Source organism: Varroa jacobsoni, unplaced genomic scaffold, assembly GCF_002532875.2.
Source record: "Varroa jacobsoni isolate VJ856 unplaced genomic scaffold, vjacob_1.0 scaffold_1279, whole genome shotgun sequence".
Classification (NCBI taxonomy): domain Eukaryota; kingdom Metazoa; phylum Arthropoda; class Arachnida; order Mesostigmata; family Varroidae; genus Varroa; species Varroa jacobsoni.
Genome location: NW_019214181.1, coordinates 100,306 through 119,448, shown reverse-complemented (window position 1 = coordinate 119,448; position 19,143 = coordinate 100,306). Strand labels below are relative to the sequence as shown.

The following is a 19,143-nucleotide window of genomic DNA, read 5'->3' as shown; positions in this document are numbered from 1 at the left end:
ACATATGTAGCAAAATGTTGTCGAGACAAATGAGAACACTGTTGCCATCCCAGTCTGGAGCTGGCACATAATGCCATGACGAGATTGAGAAGAAATAAGAAATTTAGAATTCTTACCGAAGAACTCGATTTTCTAAGAGAAAACCTAACGTTTGTCGAGAGCGAATTGTACGTTGCATATGGTCGCTAGCCGCTGGTAGTTTCGCTACGTCAGACATTGCACGACTAGATCACCTCATTTGTTCCATATGTCCACCACATCTTGTTCTTTAGTAGAAAAAAGAAGTTGTTGACGAAATTTGTAATGACGTCAGTACTTTCTGTGCTGTCTCGGCGATCCTAGAAGCAGGGTCCCCAAGTTTCGAAAATGCCGCCGCAACAAATATCTTTAAAACAGTGAAAAATTTTCCGCCTTTAAAAACGAAGTAAGAAGATTAGCGACGATCCTACTTCCACTGTGCTTGTAGCGCTTTCGCTGAGGCATTGATCTCCTGCTCCATTCAGCAGGACTACTACTCGAATCTGTCAACATGATAAAAAAATGGCGAGAACTCGTTGACACGCCCTGTCAACAAAACGACCGTTTGAGGTATGCTCGTCTCGTCTGTCTAAAAGCATCCAGTCGGTCACACAGTGAGCAATTCATGTGGACACGAAGAATTTTCTCGTGTCGTGCATACCCGTTTCCTGCTAACCGTCTACTTTAGAGTTCCCATATACCCAGATACTTATTTCCCGCTTTCAGCAAAAAAAGAAGCTTCTTCTACGCGACTTGGCGCTGCCCACTTACTTTCAAACCCGGAAGGGACTCCTCTACTTAAAAGTGTAATATCAATAGGAAAGCTCACAATGAGATGTGACCTGACGCCAAACGGGGAGAATAGATAAGAAATATAATAAGCACAGGATTAGGGAGTCGACAAAGGAACTAACAAAAACAGGCCGAATCTGTGACAGATCTGACGCAAGGCTACGATCGAGATGAAAAGTAGCCCCGACGTTTCGATTCGTTTGTTAATCGTTTGTACGTGAACCTTGTATGAACCCTTTCCCAGACATAATAAGTCTGGGAAAGTAACACTCTACAGCACTGAAAAGGTTTCCCCTGCAATCGTTGCAATTTTGTCACGGACGAAAAGGTAAAAGGTCTGCGCAGACGAGTCGGCAAAATTGATACTAAATATCTTGAAGTGTATTGCTTGCTTCAATCCTCGCGCAGGACCTATCTGGAAACGCCTATGGTTTATTTTTAAGACTTACCTCGATAAGAATATGAGATCAGCTAAATCGACTGTGGGCCTATTCGGTTTTTTTTTTTAGTTTCTAACTAGTGCCGGAACCAAACATTAACAACTAAGCCGAGCTCAGTGAAAATCAAAATACTTTTAAGGTATCGCCTTAATAGGTCTTTTTTAGCACAAACGATTAGCTCTGAATCGTTTGATAGCTGACGAAGATTTCTGATATGAAAACTATTAGCTTTGTCTTCCTCCTCGTTTTTCTCTTGTCGAAATGAATCTGTTTTGATTTTAAGTCTTTTAGAAAGTCAAATGTGTCGTTTCGTTATTACTACGAAACGAAAAAACGAAATTCAATGGAAGTATGCGGATGATATCGTATGTTATATATGTTTGCGTTTTATACAGGCAACAATATGGTGTCCATGAGCAGGGCGAGTTGCAACTCATACATTGGGTATACAATGCCGCTATCTTCAGCCGGAACGAAGCATAAAAGACTAGACAGCAAATATGCTTAGATTTAGCATTGATATAGCATTTTTTTATGTGATACATCCGATTTTACGTGAAGTAATTGCTTTTATTATTAAATTTTAGTATTTCATTCTGGTTTGTTTACTGCATCCGCAACAGGCCTCGAGTTGCCACCAAACATTTCAATAGCGAAAAAGCTGAAAGTTTGAGCAGTATTTAATATTAATTTAATATAAGTTTTTCGAATCTGTGAAATCTTCAACTTCCGCCCCGTCATCAGCTTTTCGTGCACGACGTGACAATATGCCAAACCATTACAAACTTATTCAGTAACAACCTCCATAATAAATTGAACCTCGAAGTTCTTTGCGGTGTACATTCGAGTGAGTCACCTTCAGCTCTCAGTCTTCGAATTCAACGTCATTTTCCTTCTCATTTGCCTATCCATTCTCCGCTGTGGTAAGTAACTCCTACACACGGTGGTAGTCGTCATTGTCAACGTCGACTGAGCAGCCCCATAGAAGAATACTTCGCTGGGCGATGATTCGGCAATAAACGCCGCAAATCCTTTCTGCCCTACAAGCGCCAGCGCATATATCTGTCCGCGTGCACGCTTTCGCACAGAAGAGTCTACTACTATTACTTAAAGATGACATGTACTAAGAGGACAGCGGAACCGCGGTGGTGTTCGCGCGACCGAGAGATATGGTGCGCTGCCGAGATAACGCACGAGGACGGATCCTCTCTAATAGGGAAATTCTTTGCGGGGCAAAAACAGAGAGTAAGTGAAAAAAACAGTCCGCCCCGTGCTTTGGCCCGATCACTCAACAAAGTTCGAGTGAAACAGTGTCAAGGAGCGGCGGTACATCGCAGAGAGCGAAGCATATGCAGCAAGACTTCTTGCACTTTCAATCTATTGCTTCTCCTTCAAAACGCACACGTACCATATCCATCTTTAAGAATGTCATCGTTACGAACCCGAACATCAGTTGAGTCCGTGTAGATTACCGGTAGAGACTAGCTAGCCCGCAGGAGCTAGTTGTGCATATTTGACTCAGTTCCTGTCGTTTGCTACTGAATAACCGGTTGCTTGGAAGTTCATTAATCCGCTGCTCCAGATTTCGTAGTCATAGTCTTTCGGACTGTGTGCGATCGGCGATGCCGGTGAAGTCTTGCTGGAGGTGCAGGCCATGACAAGGCGACATGGACACGACCAACCGGCCTATTGAGCAAAAAGCAGCTTGGGTAGGCAGAGCTAGTGCAAACACGAGCGGTGCACAGTGTCCGTAGAATGCCTCTATTCGGTATTATACATTTGCGAGAATTTTTTGGTTTTATTATTAACGAACGATGACGAAACACCTAATGGTTGCTACAATGAAATCTGACATTTTGCCAAGAGAAATCAATACACTGATGTAGAGGTATTCTTATGGTAAAGCAGCAGATGCCAATGTGCCCTTCCTGCAACCACTTTCCTTAATAGGTATATTATAACGCCCATATACTTAAACTAGATTTATGCCGCGATATGAAGTCTACGAAATAGTGCTTAGTACGATTTAGCGAATCCTTTACGCCTCTGCCATAGTTCATTTATTTGCGTCGCCCACCTCACATCGCTAGTGATAGCCCACGAGATTGTCTTGTACTGTTATTGACAGAAAAACTCGCAGGTTTATTCTAGACAGGCTGATTGATGAACTTTCGTGTGAAGTTCTGTACAGTTAGTTTTCTGCTGCTCGGAGATGGGGTCCATTAGTAGTTCTTAAGGAAATATTCGACTATTGCGCACATTTAAACAGCTGCGAAGCTTATATTTTAAGGGGAATTGAAGAAAGATAGGTCTGACTAAATCTTCGCCTTAGTGCTTGTGCGTCAAGACATAGCTTATTACAATCAATGACTAAATGGCTTTTGTCCGTATCAGAAATTAGATCTTTCGTCTTAATTTTGACTAGCTAGATCGGTAACCAGCTCCGCTCTTTTCTTTGTGTCTCGAATAACAACAAACCATCTGTGGCAAATTGAAACATGGTTCTGACTTTGTTTTGTTGCTTTCCTTATTATTCCTTCTGTGGACGTCGACTCTATCCATGCTATAATTGACATCCCCCACTAGGATTTGCGATAGCCTTACGTTTTTGAAACGTAATTCCAAATTGGTCTGTTAAACGTTTCCCTATTTCGAGCTTATTCCAATATAATGGCTACAACTCGTCCGCTTTCACGAACCCCGCTAAAGTGACGTCGGTAGCTTCTCCGTCCTTCGTACTACCTTTGCGGCTCTTATACAATCAAGGCCCTTTCCGCCTCGTGTTTCCTGTGCTGTGTTTATTCACCACCACTCCAAGGCATAGACCAAACGCAGCACATTTTAGGGTGTCCATTGTACAATAGTCCTGTTTACTACATAAGTGCACGCACGAGCGCATTTCTGCATATCTTCTCGCTATCTGTCGAGAGGTTGAGAGGAACTAGTCTTCAACGTCGAGTCTCATTGAGACAACGTGAGAGAACTAGGGCGAGCAGAGCACCTAACCACAAATTCTGTGACTGTTAACCAGTTAGCGTCCTATGTTTTTTTCTCGATGTCTTCTTTTGCCTTCAGTGCATTAAGTCTGTCAAGAGATAACAGCTAACTTACTGAGTGACTGACGGTTCCAATGAACATCAACGAATGCATCACGCACAACTTCGGGGGCGCATCATCTTACCTCGTTTGTAACAGATTGGTCCCGATTCGCGATTACACTAGCTAGCAGTTTGCTGGCCATATGCGTACATTGCTAGGAAGATTAGACATACGTCAAATAACAGCGGTCACTTTTCTCGCTCGTAGTTCTTGTTGATACATCTTAAGCCGCTTCTAGGGCTTGTGTGGACTGACTTGACTATTGGGGATCATAGTTCGGACCGTAAAACTTCGTTTTTTTTTTCCTAATTTATGATGATCAAGTAGATGACTATCTATTTAATGCTGCATTGCAAGCATCACTCGGTACGTCGTCGAATCAGTGAGTATGTGGACTAATACATTATTAGCATATATAAGTTGTTTCTTTGTCAGAAGAGACCCTCTTGTCTGGCGGCCTTCCACTATGGTAATTGGAATATGTAAATTCCACAAAAAATATATTGCATGAAATAACCGTCAAAGGTAGTAGTGGCATACTCTGCGCGGCAGCTTTTGATTGGTAAGTGGGCTCCCGTTTATTTATGACCAATTGACCATGGCAGCACAGAAGAATCGTTACGTCTAACCGTACAAGAATTCAGCACTGGCAATCCAGGTAACGTTAATTACACCTTCAGGGAATATTTGTCGGTAAACATTTAGACAGAATTAACTCCTACCCGCACCGTACACACAGAGAGATGAAACCAACTTTTGACTTATAAAACATCAGAATCAGATTGTTGCTTATACTTAATGTATATTACGATTTAGAAACTGCGAGACAAATGTTTCAAAGGCATCTCCGAATCTCAGCTTGTCAAAGATGCCTGAATGGCATGTTTATCATGTTTAAAGTGACGTTTGTTAGACGATGTTTTTCCCTAAATCACGCAAATAAACATGTGAACCTTATGCAAAATATTGAAGCTACCTAGTTTTCTGTGCAGCCTAGTCATTTTCGTCCATACGTATACGAACGTAGCCATTATATGTGACGATTTTTCGTGTGCGGCGTGGTAAAAAACATACTCAAAGATATGAATCCTCGCTTCTGACAATTTTGCTCGTAAAAAGGCAGTCAGCTTTACCCAACAGAAGGGGAATCAACCTGATCGTGTATTTCGGCCGTACAACATGCAGCAAAAATGAGTACTATCTAATGGAAGCAATAAGGGCGCTTATTTTTTTGTCGACTTAGCAGCGCAAAGATAAGCTTATGTTACTGGTGGCGGCTATTTTCATCAAAAGACAATCATTTTGAAACAAGGAGTGACGCTCGAACAGTACCGTCTCATTTGTTCTCTAAAATGTGTACCTTGTATATCTCAATGAAGGCTCAATCGCTAAAAAACAGAAAGCAACAGAACAAATCTTGATCTATTGCTGAAAATTCGTTTTCTTATCCATTGTAATGCGTCACGTTCACAGTGGTTAAAATGAAGTACGTCCGTTAAATGAATTTCAACGTTTCTGAAAGTTCTGCGAATGGCGAAGCACGGTTTCCAACCAATTGACTTCAACGATTGAACCGCTCCGACAAAAGCGCATCTATTCATCAAGGACACGTGCCTAAAAAAATACAATGTAAATAATACGCCACAAACAGTCTGAGCATATTTTTATCTACCTATACGGCAATGGAAAACAATAGACAACAAAAAGACGTAATGTTTTAGGTTTTATACAACTATGAGAGGTCCTGTTTATTTACAGTTGCAGCACAAAACCGGTTCTTGCTTACTAGTGCTTGCGAGTTGAATTTGTCAAAAGTGTACTTAGGGCTCTACTAGCAAACTGATGCCTGAGGATTGATGATTATGATCCTAGCAACAATAAGGCCACGAGCATATTTCCTTTGTCATACAATGACGGCGAGCGGCTTTGCGGTTACTGGCTACGGTAACACTATTTTTTTTTTCTTCAATAAGAAAAATACCCCTCACCTGGGGGTTCAGCATACGCGAGCCTCTCGTATTTCGTGTGTCCCGTATTCCGAAACCTGGTTCCTATATTCGTGGGTATACAATAAGGTAGTATTGAATAGATTTATGAAAATGTGCTACCTGTTCAATGTTTGGGAGGTTTGAGTGATCAACTGTCGAATCCACAAGAACAGCAATAACAGTTGTATTGGCAGTATTCTTTCCATTTCACTACATTTCTTTGGCTCACACCTCTTTCTTACAAGTCTACCGCCCAATTACCTGTCTGCTACCAGATGCCTGGGTGCCGACTGCCCGCAATATCACGCCCATATCAAAAATGGTCCCCGTAGTCCATCGAATGCTTACAGCCGCTATGATGTTACCAAAAGAACCGACAGACAACTCCAATTTCCTAGCGATATCAGGAGTCGACAGTTGTAGTGGACGTGGACAACTATCACGAGACGTTCTGCTGTCCGAGAACGCAGTAATGTATGTGCACGTATGCACGGCCGCAAATTATTAAACATCTATCTAAAAGGGTCTAAATGCTTTAAACGATCAAATCTTGTTTACCTTTCACAAGATCTGCTGTTACATTTGTTTATTGTCAGGATCGTTCGCATAGTTTAAGATAAGTCATATGGGCCGATTATATTTGTAAACAAAAAAGAAAAGAATATATATATATATTGCCTATTATTGGTGATTCGTACGAAAGGTCGCTTTTATCGTCTGTGGTTCTCAAACGTATGGAGTGTATGAGTGAGTTTGCCAAAAAACCCTCAGATAAAGCTAAAGCTTTTACAGAGCGTTCTGATGCCATTGCAGCAGTACTATCTGTTCTCCACTGTTTTTTAGAGTTCCATATTAATGGCCCATAGAACGACACTGGCCGATATCGCGACTAATACAACTTTAACCCAATTATTCTCTCACGTTCTGTCGAAACGAAAGCGCAGGAGAAGACGGCGATCGGGGCGGCTACGATCTACGGCTACCAGCGTTGGGTGCCTCGCCGCCCGGCGTTGACCCTCACCCGCACCCCATATCACCCTTTCTCAATGGAGGGCGAGAGACGCACGAGGTTTCGTCGCGCCGGCCAAACACCCATTTGAATGCCTAACGCAGCTAGATGGGCTCATAAAAGTTGGGTAAGGATACTTGCCGCCGTTTTCAAATCACCCATCGGTAAAAGCAGCTGCGCAGGAACAATCCAAAGTGTTTGTTACTACATTGGATGCCGTGATTTTTCGAGTAAAACTGGATAGATCCTAGCACATCGCATTGATAATACTAGACATGCCACTAATATCAGCGACATCTGAACACCTTCAGTTCTGGTAATTTGAAGAACAGCGAAATTTGACGGACTACGATATTTGTAAGCAAAAGAACATATGCTACAAAGACTCATTGCCTCAATTGATACGTTGTAAAAAAGTGTCAGTGAAACACATATTTATCGTTTAGTGTGAGTGAGCGAAAGTTGGATAATTTTGTGTAGACGCTGCTCAGTTTCTATGGAGAAACGTGTTTGATCAAAAATAGGCTCTCATCAAAAGGTCTACGGACAAAGAGAGACAACAGCTTGCGAAGCTTTGTGAAAATCGTTCAGGACTACAGCATTGGAGATAAGGACTTTACCTAAATCTTTTTCTAGGTGTGGCTACTTCTACCCGGGCATCTGTAAGAAACTGTAACAGCCTTTATCTAGAGTTCTTGATTGATTTCGTCAGTGAGTACGTGAAGTGACTTGAAACTTCACTTTAGAAGGAAGGTAGTCTTTTATGTTCGGCCATCCAAGCAAGCGGCACTCATTAGACCTATTTTGGATCCTAATCATCTCTCAACACCAATTTCGGTTCGTTGCATTGATGAAACATCACTGAGAGCGGCGGCGGCGGCAACCCATAATGATGAAAAAGCCCCAACGGCGTCTGCTTGCTTCCCTGACAGCGGCTACACTTATCCTGGCGCTAGCCGTTGCGCCGGGTTCCCAAGGTACGTCTTATTTACAATCCATCTACATCCATCCTACTCTCTGTCGGGCCTTTCGTCCATGTGCTGACCATCCGGTCAGTCGCCCCGGGGGCCAATGCGACACGGTCGAAAAGCTATTCTCCGTAATTGCCTGTCATTATAGCGAATTAGGCATTGTAGGTAAATTGTGGTGGCAGGAATAGGGTCGTACAATGCCGCCTCAGCTAGCATCGTCGCGCCAGATCACATCGTGAGGTGCATTAGCTATACTGTGAACAGTTGGCGTATTCGTCTTATACTAGAGCAAGACAAATTAGATGTATGGGCGCCAAGTAAGGCAAGCGTTCTGGATTCGCTCGCTCGTGTTCCGTCGTCAGTCCCGATGGGTTTGTGTACGTAGTTAAGTGCGGCCGTGTTAGTTCACTCATTCAGGCCGGATCGGGTTAGATAACAGCAGCATACCCAGGGAGCAACAGAAAAACCATAACCCACTGGGCAGAGTTTTCGGTGCGTGTGTACATTCATACCTATATGTGTACACACATTATACAAACCGCGACAGCTACAGTCCGACAACATGCACAACAATAACGTAAACGTAGATATAAAATTCCTAAATAAATCTATGAAAGCAGGCAAAGGCCATAGAATGACCACGCTAGACCTCTATGCAGTTCAATAGGTTTCCATATCACAATAGCGGAGTTCTGCCCTTGGTACTTATACGTACTGACAGAAATATCATGTCACCCAAACAGAAAGTCATTCTAAGATCGATAACATTCAGTGAAAAAAGCAATGAGCTGCAAGCTAGAGTATCGTTAACTGTTGTATTTTTGTGCGTCTCGTTTAATTGTGTTGTATGACAACTTCAGCTAAATGTCAACTTTCCTCAAACTAGCCGTCAGACAATTGGATTCAGAAAAATATTTCTTTAATTTACCATACATTTGAAAAGTTAGCAAGCACAAGGTATTTTGGTCTAAAAATCGGGACTTAAGATAATGGGGAGTGATCTCTAGAGAGACAGGTCACGTAGACACGTGAAGTGATTTATGGTAAATTTAAATCACCATAAATGATCAATACATAGAAACCAGTCTTCCTGTGAACGTCATGAAAATCTCAATTGTCGTTCATAATATGCACAGGTGCAAGGGGTCGCGTCATGCAGGGGCTGACGTTGTCGTCTGACCGGACTACTAAATAAAACTGCCCATGGTCTGTCCGAGGCCCAAATACCTATTCGGCATGGCAGAACATGTTCGTTGGGCCTATGCATTTTCGCTATAAAAAAAAACTCGGTCGGGAGTTAACATTTTCCAAAAATGACCTGCGTCTTTAATCGTGCATTACTTGACCAATGCATGTATTTTGCTATTTCGGAGGGGATTTGAGTGTAATTACTTGTACGTCGCGCAGCTATCTATTTGCGTGCGCTCATGCTGTATGTAGTAACTTGTACGCATCGATGCCAGTGGGTCGGTTAGGTAAGACGCACGGCAGGGTAAGCAAATAGATGATTCTGGCATGTGCAGTGTATGCTGGAACACTAACCTGCTTACCTTGCCTTTCTGCTGAGAAGTCACGTCGTAGGCCGCGCCCGGCCAATTCTGCGATCGCTAACGAAAAGCTGCGCCATCGCGTGGCCTTTTGCTGCCGTCGCCTGATGTGTGTATGTATAGCCTATGATAACACTGCATGTACAGGTCTTCATTGGCAAATAAGTAGATAGGATATCGAGAGTGCGATCAACAGCGGACGACAAGCAGATGCAGAAGTAATAATAGACGTACCATAAAACATGATCACATGCAAAGTTTTGTCAGGGTAGAAACTGTATACCGCTACATCTTTCTTTGCCGCACGTCTCAGCTCCAATGCTGTTCGTTCTACCAATAAGTTCGCCGGTTATGAGTCGATAGCAAGAAACCGGTACTAGAATAGAGGAAGGTAACCCCTGCGACCGAAAGGTGTCGTGCAAAGCGGGCTAAATAAACTCGACTTCGGATGGATGTATCTGCTTTAGCAAGTGCATATGGAAATTATGTTGTCCTGATCAGCCCTATACTGACAGTAATCTGTAGGACAATAGTATCTTTCTATTTGCGCTTTCGGACGTCGGACCGAAATTTCGATAATATTGGCTTTTCAGCTTGCACCAGTCGTCTGAAGCAGCATTGAACCAGACCCACCCCGTCCATCTATCAAAAATAGCAGACTATGATATGAGGAAAATTATCACTGACATAGATGGCTTAATATTTACAACTACATGGCTATGAAACCCGGTTCTTATGGATCGATGTATCATGCAGCAGTAAGTCAGTTCGAGGAAAAATCCTGTTTAACTGTTCGATACTCACTTTGTCCTTTTTCTATTCGGCAAACAGAACTTGTATATCTAATGCGGATACTATACATGAGCAAAATTCTGATGATTTTTTCAGAGGTCGACTATTCATGCGACGATGATCAAGAAATAGACCGTTATTAAATGTCTGCTCTGGAGGGCTCGTACCCAAGAAAGTTCTTGAAAAAAGCCCGGCTAATAAGCAAACGTGCCATGGCAGAATTGGCTTACCGTCGCCACTGTTTGAATATTTGACAGTGAAATCGGATGCAGCTATACATTACGGTCTGATTGAGTGCTACGTTACACTGTCCCTGGCCAGGCGGTATCATATTATAGTTTGCCTGACGCTTTATATCTGTGCATCCAGTACTTTACTGAGTGACCGAAGTTCCACTATTGGGCACGTGTGGGCCAATTCTAACGAACTTCACCTATGCACGCATGGCTATAAGGAACTTGATCACGGGGCAATCGTTTGCTACTAGACATAATATTAACCTATATTGGTATCGTTGTATAGCCACTTTCTACTGAATGCAGCAATATTTGGATACATTCTTCTGTCTTCCATCATGGCTGAGTTATACAAGAGCCAGAGGCGTTGCTCAGCTTTTTAGGTCCCACTGGGATGATGTGAAATCCAATTTTGCCTTCCCTTCTGACGATTGCCTCCTCTCTCCAATGATTGAGCAGAAACAGTATCGTGCTATTCTTTGCTGTTGCTTTACTTCTGCAGCTATAACTATAGCTCTTATGGGTATATCTTCTGCACTAGTTTTCTTTAGAGGAGTAGCTGATAGTAATCCAAAAGAACGTTATGGATTCATCAACAAGCAGACAAACGCGGTACTCCTACTAAACGTCTTTTACTTCACGTATACATTATTTTTTAACATGTTGCTACTTATACTCTTCCTTAATTTCCCATATGTTCCGAAGTTCTTGCGTTCGATGCTAACACTGCTCTGCGTGCAAAACCTCGCAGACAGCTCTTCTGCATCTGGCTATGGGAACGGGACCATTGCAGGTGCACCTAGACCCAGTGGATACTGTTTTTGCCGCCGATGAAGGTAGAACCGCGAAGTGTGAATTATAGATATGACCAGCGCCAACTCGACTTATTCGACTGCTACAGGTGCCTCTGTGATCCAATATCGCCCGATTCAACTCTATTACAACCACTACCGTTACTAATCTAGGCAGTTCGCGCCTCACCCTAAGGACGATGCCCTTGTTCCGTTCCGCTGTCTGTTCGTCGTCCTGATGCGAGTTTCTGCGTGCGCGTTAGCAATATGCACTAGCTACTACTGTACAGAACGCGGGTCATGCAAACAGAGAGTCTCAATGCGATTAATACTGCATTCGACCTGGGCCCTGAAGACTTGTTCTTTTCTTATTTTCCCCCTCTGTCGCGAAGAAACGAAAGATATTGCTATATTGGTTTCGGACTATTTGGCCTATCTTGTTTGCCTGTATCCAGTGCTAAGCCCAAGAACAACGGGGCAGAATGAATGAGTATAATTCGGAGGAGAAGGGCCGCAAAAGTCAGATAGTAGGATCTGAAGAACGGAAACTGAAACGAAGAGTGCGATTGGAGACAGCAATTGACGTACAATAACGTGGTTTTGCACTGCGGTGGAACTGCCGTTGGATGGAATGGGTATTCGTTTGTTCACACAAAAAACATATCCACACATAATGGCACAATGGTTGCATTGCTCGTACACCTCCCATAAGGTTACCGTTACTCAACATGAACTTCTGCAGCAACGGCAGATGCTATTGTGTGCTGATATTACTGCTGCTGGCCTTGCTTGATACCTGAACACCGACGTGTCCTGGTGTGCATGCATTCGCCCGAAACAATCGAACATAACATGTTATTCTACGGCGAAAAATACCTTGGCACAGTGACGACGATGGCAATCATAATGGCTCGAAAAGCACCGTTTCCTAACCCCTAGAAACATGGACAGATAATAGTTGCGACCTTCATCTCTGTTTTTGAAACAACGCATTCTACTTGTTTGTTGACCACGATACTTGCGCACGTGGCGGAGGAACAATGAAGTGCGCCACTGATCATTTGGAAGCTTATTCGAAATGGCCAAAAGGACCGCCTGGAGAACGAACCCAGAGTCTCCTATATCTCGACGATATCAGTACACTAGAGTAATATGATCCGTTCACAGCTTAATTAACTAAAAAGTTGGCCTTACTCTGAACAATTTTTAAATGTTCTATACACATTCACACTACGTTACTGCATTGTAAAAAATACATCGAGGTAATATATATTATATAGTATTATTCAGTTGTTAAGAACTGATACATATTAACTAATAGGATAGAATATTATGGTAGTATTTTTCGTGGTTAAACATTTTTGCATGGGAACCTGCTGGAACCTGCTTATGGGAACCCTGGGTTTTAAATTAGGATGCTCATATGCTCACCCAGACGACTGTCAAACCCTGAATCCGATATGCTGATGCTGACATCTTAACGTGATAACACCCTAAGCGGCCTGTATTAAAAATATATGCTAGTTTAGAGCTGTGCTGAAAGTTCTCTCAAACATCACTTCTCAAGGTGACTAGAAGTTACATGAGGCTTTAACGCCGTCTACAAATAAGAATGCGACTTTAAAGGCCTTGCAATAGGCAGCATGGCGATGGAATTTAGGCTATTCTCTTTGTCTTTCCTGAATACTAGACTGGATTCAGCGTCCTTGGTGCGTGATCACGCATGCCGTGTACCATGACGTCTATCAGGGCCGTTTGAACGTTTGACGACGGGCAAACCTGCTGGTCCTTTTGAAAGAATGAAGTGGGGAAAAAAATAGCAAATATGCTGCCGCCGTCGTTTACAATGTGTTCTACCTAGGACCAAAATGCTTAGATGCACATATTTACGCGTAAATGTAAAGGCCTTCTGCCTGCCCTAGCTAGGTGTTGAACTGTAATGCGGGCGAGCATATATCCCGATTCGTACATTTCGAAACGGGTATCGGGGTGAGAGGTAATGTTCTCTTAAAAGACGCTCACACTAACACTGCTGGCGGAAGACCTCGGGATAAGCTGTGGCTGGCACTATGTCATGAATGTGGTCTCGTAGGCTTTACCGTATTAACAAGGCTGCCTTTCGGGAAGCTTGTATACACGTGCCTTTATCTATGTTCTCATAGCTTACAGGAGAATCGAGCTTAGGTGGAGTGGACGGTGAAGGAGATGGTAGCGAGGATAAGATCGAGACGCGGTTTAAGTAGAGGTGATTTTCGTTTTTCTAGTGGCGGCATGAAATCACACACGAACCTCAGACAAACGAAAGTTGAATGGACCACGTACCCTGTCGTCACGGTCATGGGATCTGGCACGACAATTTAATTGAGGTTGCAGCTGAACTTGGCAGCCAGCTCGGTCTGTTAAGTTCGTGCGTGATTTTAATTTCTTTCAGCTTATTTTCTGTATTACTAAACTCCTGCATTTTGTTCAGTCTTTCACCATTCGTTTACCTTCCTATACTTCATCGATGGCTAAAAACGTACAAGGACTAACAGACGAGGCTATGAAGGTGGCATATAGTATCTCCTCGTATGTATGTAATACGTCCGTGATTGAATGCATGTGGGTAGGCAGAGATCGACTGGTAACGGGGGATGGAGTTAAGTTGACGAAGTGACTGATTGAATTCATTGGGAAACCTTTAAGGTCGCTCGCCCGATTGAGACAGATACTGGCAAATGCTAGGGCTTAAGGCATAGGCGAGCGGAAGGGAAGAGGAGTGGGTGGTCCGGCAGGAACGGTACGGCTTGCCTTAAACTACAGAAAAAAATGAAAAAGAGTGAACTATGCAACAGTATTTATTGGAGTACACGTCGGTGTCAGCGAGATGAGCCAACAGTTCGACATGAGGTAGAACCGGAAGAAACACCGGAATCGAAATATTGTAAATAAATTAAAAAAACGTATTAATTGTAAGTTTTATTTATTTTTTTTATTTATGATCAGATTAAAGTTTAAATAGAAGGGTTAATGTATTGTTGACAATAAACTAAATAACTTTTCCGCTGTCAACTTTCCGTAAATCAAACATATATCGTAAACCCAATGCACATTTCATGTCTCCATTATAGCTTGACAGCGTAATAAATACTATTGCCATGTAATCGCTAGGGAATCCTCACGGTTCTTATCATTTATGAGGAAGCGTACATTCAGGGCTCCATTTGAAAACGCTTTGGCTTGATCCATCACTCGGACCCTCTGTTACCCTCCTGCTGTCTGAATAGAGGGCGACATTATAGAGAAACAAAAAACAGTAAAGCCTCTATGCCCAGGAACCTCCGCAGTTCACTTCGCTGGTTTGGCACAAACTGAACTTCATAATAGATTAATTACTCTTGCTCTTTTCAATTTTTTTTAATCATTTGTTGTTCCAACGACATTTTAGTATATTTCACTGCTCCTGCGCTTGTTCTTTTATAAAGAACCAGAACAGCGATTGTTCTTATTGTCTGAAACGACAAGATATGCCACATTCTATTATAGAGAGAATAGACACTTTTATTTATCTTGCAGGACGCTATCGCTAAGCTTAGTTTCTCTACGACTAAGCCTGATTGCTCACCCGTGACATACTTATCATTTCTTTCGTTTGTTTCCGTTTCGTCACAGAGGTAGCCAGCTTGAAGTTCAAGGCGTCTAGGCCCTTGCACAGTCAGTATAGCACGAATCTGCGAAGCCTGACTTTTTGACGCTGCCCCATTAATTCCCATTATCGACCAGTGGTATATAGACACGCACCTATGCACCACTGTTTATCTTCTTCACTCTTCTTCTTGTTCATCTCGATCATCCTGTCACTGTTTGGTGCCCGCCAATACTCGCACACGTTTACAACTCTTCGTAGAAACAATCAGGTCTCCTGCGCCGCTTTAGCGGCGCACATGCGACTGGGCTATCGTTTCGTAGCGGTGGTTTTCGCTGTTGACTACGAATTTGCATCCCCACAAAAGTGCCATAGCCGGCGGACACGTAGACAAAGAGCGGACGAGTTACGGCAAATTGACGCTCTTCGATCTCGTGACGTCTCTAAATATGTGTATTCAAATCTACGGATAGTACACAGGGAACTGTGTGAAGCGACTGACCTGTTGGGGCCGAGATATACGTCGCATCCAGCTAGAACCTGCAATAACAGTCCTCAGACCATCAGCAGCACGTTCTTCAGGCGAGAGATTACGACGAAGATGACGAAGGCACCGTCACAAGCGTCTTACAGAATACGAGATGAAAATGCACGCGCTTCAAAGGGCGAATGATAGAAGATGAGAAAAGGAGCAGGCCAAGATAATGTCAGGATACGCTATACAAGTGATCGTTGCTATCGATGTAGCTGCTGATACTTCTGTTAAGCTACGAAACATGGACCCTCACCGAAGATTTCTCACGATTCACTGTCTGGGTGGCACCCATCGTTTACGGGCGCTACTACCGGCAGCACCCCGAGGCCACACATACTGACGCTACGCTTGCTCTCCTAGTTAGATAGATTGATATACATAAAATAGCTCACAGAAGAAGTGCGATGGGTGCCCTAACTCATTATGATCTAGCTGACTGACGGACTTTTCGACTGGCTGACTGCGACCGTCGACAACGATGATGATGGCTCTGCAGGATAACGAAAAGAAACAGAATCGAAAGGACCAGAACACTTCGTTCGAAGAAAGCGATGGTCCGTAGGTACTCTATATAAACAGTGACACATACAGAGATCTGTACTAATCCACTATGTGACTGCTACTGGATTCGCCACGACGCAGACTACACGCGCCGGTCTCCTGATCGGTCGCTTTTAGGACGATCAAAAGCACAGTTTTATAGTGGGATTAACTTGGGCCGAGCACTTTTACAGCAACTGTAGCCAAAAAGCAAACTTATTGATTAATTGATACATGCCGTCATATTGCACGCAGCAGATATTGATAATAAACGCGAGTGGAATAGTCGGCGTTTGAGACAACAGAAATAATGATGTTGCCTTTCAGTCCATATTTGGAATAGACTTGGCTTCAGCATATGTGACTGTTTCTGTGCGTACAAACATCTTTTCTAGGTTCACGTTATGTAACAATAAAAACTAAAAAAAAAATACGTGCAGAACTTAATACCCGTACCGGCTAGGTAAACTCATTATTACCTAAAATTGCACAGGGCTTTTAGCATGGCTGGCAACTGTGACTGTGATGTTGGTATAGACTCTGAATGGTTTTAAACATCCTCCTCACTAGAGTCTTCATTGCTGCTAAAAAGCGTTCTTACTAGAGAGTTTTTTTTTGTATATTTTGTTGTAGTCGTTTTAGGGTGTGCTTTAAAAATTATGCTCTAGCGATGTCTGTGCTTTATTTATTCGTGAGTCGTTTGCATGTATGTTCTATCAATCTTGAGTTAGACCTTCGTACTGATTTCCTAAGGACGAATTGTTGACGATAGGACCTTGTCACACCGTGATCCGGTCGAGTTCAGCGCCACCACGATCAACCACCCATGAGGCCAAGTCTTGTTTTTTTACTTATCTTCTTTAAGGAGTGCGAGAGTTTGACCCAAGAAGAAACCGACTGCTCGACTGAAACTGCGTTTCAGGTTACGTGCGGGGTGATTCTTTATGAGAACATTCAATCTAGTGGAGTAGACGTCTAGGTGCCTTGGGTGCCATGATGAGGCCACCCAGTCAGATTAGCCCATCCTTATCCACCGAGGCCAAATATATCTGCATTTGATGTTACACAACCTCGCCGCAAATATGGTATGCTTCGTTCGCAAACTACTTGATTTTGTCGAGACCGACTACGCGAGGGATAGTGTGGCATGGTTCGAGTACAGACACAGCACGCGACATATCGGATCGGGCGACCAACTGAGGTGAAAAAGAAAAGGGGGAGATGCGTCATCTAACTGAAATTCTGATCATCCGCTAGGCACATCAGTCAATGGCGCCGCCGGGGTCCAGCTACAGCAACTCCGATAGTGATGATAACAGTGCTCCCATATCAAGGACAACAAAGGCCAACGATGATAATCACATCATTAGGGGATGGGCTGTTTGTTAATCATAACCTGATCCACATAGCAAGTAACGAATTAGGTACGATTAAACGCACAGATAGCCAGCCTCAGCTAATATTAAGAAGGCTGCTGTATTCTCTTGTGTACTCGTTTCGTATGTCTGTGACACGGTCGTCCGTCGCCCGTCGCCCTGTATGGTCGTTCGTTACCTCTGTGTGCCTATGAATCTCTTTTCTTTTCAGTTCCTCCTTCGTCGCCGTGATGTCTCCAAACGCGGCAGTGGCGATTTCGCGAAGCTGTATTTGATCTTTTCCGTGCCGCCGTCGCTGCTGTTGTGACGATACTATCGTCGGCCCGTCACCAACATAATGCTTCTCTCGAATGACCCAGCTACAGCTTCGCTAATGTAGCCCATTCGTGTGAAGCTTCAATCGTTTCTCCCCACTTTCTACTCACTTTGAAGCGGACCAAGAACGTTAGCTCACGCCGAGTGAGTCCAGAAACGTTAGGCTGAGCGGGATCTACGGAAGAACCTAAGGCTCTCACCGAATCAGGCAACGATTCAATTTTTTGTCAATACAATGAGACTTCCGCCACGTCTTTAGCATTTTTTTTTTGTTTCCTAACGAAGTAACCAGCAACCGGACGGTTTCGTTTGTCGCAACTATCGTTTGTATCGATAATGTAAATACGTCGCTGAGTTCCCTTTGAAGCTGCTGAGATTTGGATCGGGTATGAGAAGACGCCGATGAGTGGCTGCATCGGCGGGATTCAGCTGCAATTGTTTTCATCGGTGGTGACCGTCTAATATCGTGCGTGAAGCTGTTTGACTGACAAGGGATGGGCATCGAAGATTAAATATCTTTTCACCGTTTGGCCTCTCCGCCACTGTATTCTTGAACATCGCTTCTTCTATTCTGTCCCGAACACTTGAACGTGTTCGGGACAGAATAGATAAAGATGAAATAACGAAGGTGTAACTTAAAATGAGAATGAAATGCATCAATCTACAACCTCATTCCACTCATCCCTGAACACTGGCTCATCGTACGCTGGCCTGTTAGCGCCAATTTGACCCTTTTTTTTCAGTGCCGCAGCTAATTTCACTTTGAACTTCGTTTCATCCTATTTGTCTCGGTGCTTCTATATGTAATATCGTCACTATGACGTCTGAACAGCATCAGATAGCCATGTGCATCCATGTCGATAGCCAGATTAACTATTGAGGAAGAAATATGTAGATAAATTCATCCTGCCGCTTTAAGAACGCAGAAATATACGTGCAATTTACGTGCATACATTCATATTATTCTTCTATTACTGCTCTGTAGTTCCCTAACGAGGCTGACTAGCTTGCTAGGTAGAATGTCTCAGTCGAGGCTTCACTCATTTATTCCTATTCGTGTTAAGTAAGC

At 43.3% G+C, this 19,143-nt stretch overlaps 1 protein-coding gene and 1 long non-coding RNA gene across 2 annotated transcripts in view; one reads left to right on the top strand and one right to left on the bottom strand.

Annotated features, from left to right (window-relative positions):
- LOC111268366 (uncharacterized) overlaps positions 1-4,655 on the bottom strand; it is a 14,532-nt gene extending 9,877 nt beyond the window's left edge. The window contains exon 1 of the long non-coding RNA XR_002685167.2: positions 4,432-4,655. This is a non-coding gene — a long non-coding RNA (uncharacterized LOC111268366). The remainder of the gene's footprint in view (positions 1-4,431) is intronic.
- Positions 4,656-7,453: 2,798 nt separating this feature from the next.
- LOC111268379 (uncharacterized) overlaps positions 7,454-19,143 on the top strand; it is a 45,735-nt gene continuing 34,045 nt past the window's right edge. Inside the window, exon 1 of the mRNA XM_022847354.2 lies at positions 7,454-8,323. Coding sequence (XP_022703089.1) covers positions 8,236-8,323 — 88 coding nt within the window. The 5' untranslated portion in view covers positions 7,454-8,235. The remainder of the gene's footprint in view (positions 8,324-19,143) is intronic.